Here is a 2,629-nt window from a genome sequence, read left to right as displayed (position 1 = left end):
CAGTGGTGGCATAAGCCTTTAATCCCAGCACTCAGGAGGCAGAGGCAGGTAGATCTCTGTGAGTTCAAGGTCAATCTGGTCTTCAGAGTGAGATCCAGGACAGCATGGGCTACATGGTGAGACCTTGTCTCAGAAAACCAAATATATTCTCATCTTTATAGGTGAATTAAGAGAGATGCTGAGATATCAGTTTAACTTTTGCCAGAAATTTTTCTGAGTTGTTGAAACCAGTGTTCTCCAAGATTAACTATACACTAGGGAATGAAAGAAGAAATATGTTCGTTTGCACATTTATCTTAATTTCAAGAAAATTTTTCAAAAAGGTTTCACAAGATTATTGATATATGCTATTTTGACTGACCAGTGGTTTATAATTGTGAATATAAATATATAGATTATCTCAACAACAATGTTATTGGGGTGTTCAATTAAACAACAAATAGAAAACACTGTTTTGGATGCCCTACCCCATAGCTGGAATGTGTATGTACTCTCTTGAAGAGGAGTCAGGAAACATAATTTCTTAATCTGTAATCTTCACAGACTAGAAGACAATGACCGCAGCCAGAAATACTTCCCACACTGTGAGTCACTTCATCCTCTTAGGCTTCCCTTGCCGCAGAGAAATACAGATCTTCCTTTTCTCCATATTCTTTATGGTTTACGTTTTCACTTTGCTTGGAAATATGGCGATTGTATATGCAGTGCACTGGGATCAGCGGCTCCATACTCCCATGTACATTCTGCTGGCCAACTTCGCCTTCCTAGAGATATGCTACGTCAACTCTGATGTGCCAAACATGCTGGTCAACTTTCTCTCTACAACCAAAACCATCTCCTTCACTCGATGCTTACTCCAGTTGTACTTCTTTTTCTCCCTGGGGACAACTGAATGTTTATTTCTCTCTATCATGGCCTATGACAGGTTCCTGGCAATCTGCCGCCCACTGCACTACCCCACTGTCATGACCACGAGGTTCTGTGGCAGCCTGATCATATTTTGCTGGGTCTATGGCTTCCTCTGGTTTCTTATCCCAGTGATGCTCATCACTCAACTGCCATTTTGTGGCCCAAATGTGATTGATGACTTTCTCTGTGACCTCGGTCCCCTGTTGGATCTAGCTTCAGCCTGTGTCCCAATCCCAGGCACTGTTCTCATCTGCGGCACTATGAGCTCCCTCCTCATCTTTGCTACATTTTTTTACATTATTGGTTCATATACCTTAGTGCTGAGAGCTGTGATACGGATGCCCTCAGCTGCGGGCTCAAAGAAGGCTTTTTCCACCTGTTCATCACACCTGGCTGTTGTAGCTCTATTTTATGGCTCAGTCATGATAACATATGTAAGTCCGGGATCAGGACAAGCAAAGGGCATGCAAAAGTTCACAACTTTGTTCTACTCAGTTTTGACTCCCTTCTTCAACCCCATGATCTACAGCCTCCGAAATAAAGAAATGAAAGAAGCCTTGAAAAAAGTCATAGGAGGCTCCTAGGAGGTCTTTGATATTATTGAGTTATTTTAAATGAGTGTAGAGTTCCAGACATGTTTAACATGTGGCCATGGGTTTTGTGAATTGCAGAACAACAATGACCATGCTCCAACATATTTGTACACCACAATCTTATATGGAAATGTCAGAATCTTAAAGCCATGGGTCAGTAATGAGCTGAGAAACTTTCAGGTAGATGTTAACTTTTCAAAGAGAGGCACTTCAAAATTATAAGTGCCATATCATCAGCGTAGTCTTCCCCAACAGAATTCATTGTATCTTCTATAGCATGTTGCTTGTAACATGTCTTTCTTTATTCTTTATGTTATACAATGGAAAATTATGAAAAAATGACATCATGAAATTTACTGGCTAATGGATGGAACTAGAAAAGATCATCCTAAGTGAGGTAGCCCAGACCCAGAAAGACAAACATGATATGTACACACTTACAAGTGGTTATTAGCCATAAAGTAAAGGGCAACCGTGCTATAATTTACAGACCCAGAGAAGGGATGGAGGAAGAGAGTTTGGGGAGAGACAGCTGAAATTTGGGGGTATTTTGGGGGCAGTATGGGAATTGATAGCAGTGGAAATTTCCTGGAATCTAGCAGGGTGACCAACCTTAGTGAGGACTCCTAGTAATGGAGGATATGGAGTCTGAACTGGCCATCTTTTGTGGTCAGGCAAGGCTTCAAATGGTCAGACTGGGTTGCTTTGGTTGAGTTGTTGGCTGAGGGTGTCCTGTGGAGATACCTTCACAACCCAGGCTGATACTAGGACAGAGGGTCACTCTCTGAAAACTGAGAGCAGGACCTTGTGATGACACCGAGGGCCATGATGGTCTCCATGGTCATGCTGCAACAGAGGGCCATTTTGATGTCCATGATCTATACCACCACTGGAGACCATGCTAAGGTCAATGGCTCATGCCAATGCCAGAGGCCATGTAGATGTCTATGATCCATGCTGTGGCCAGAAAGAAACCATGTGGAAGTCCATGAACCATGTTCCCACTATTAAAGAGCAAGGAAGACTCCTTTGCAGGGATATCAATGACTGCAGACTCACTGTTGAGAAAGAGTCATAGAAGGCTTCAGTGACAACTCTTACCCCAACCATACCACACCACATCTCTC

The 2,629-nt window shown here is 42.6% G+C and overlaps 1 protein-coding gene across 1 annotated transcript; it reads left to right on the top strand.

Annotated features, from left to right (window-relative positions):
• Positions 1-554: 554 nt before the first annotated feature.
• LOC128107992 (olfactory receptor 11H6-like) lies at positions 555-1,493 on the top strand. The gene has a single exon (XM_052734318.1). The coding sequence runs from the start codon at positions 555-557 to the stop codon at positions 1,491-1,493; it is 939 nt and encodes a 312-aa protein (XP_052590278.1).
• The last annotated feature ends 1,136 nt before the right edge of the window (positions 1,494-2,629 follow it).

This window comes from Peromyscus californicus, unplaced genomic scaffold (genome assembly GCF_007827085.1).
Source record: "Peromyscus californicus insignis strain IS unplaced genomic scaffold, ASM782708v3 Scaffold_12__1_contigs__length_115047231, whole genome shotgun sequence".
NCBI lineage: Eukaryota > Metazoa > Chordata > Mammalia > Rodentia > Cricetidae > Peromyscus > Peromyscus californicus.
Note: the sequence above shows the minus strand (reverse complement) of the source record. Positions and strands in the feature narration are given on the sequence as shown.

What these genes read in the sequence shown, in the direction of transcription:
- LOC128107992 (XM_052734318.1), top strand. Translation starts at nt 555, where the DNA reads ATGACCGCAGCCAGAAATACTTCCCACACTGTGAGTCACTTCATCCTC.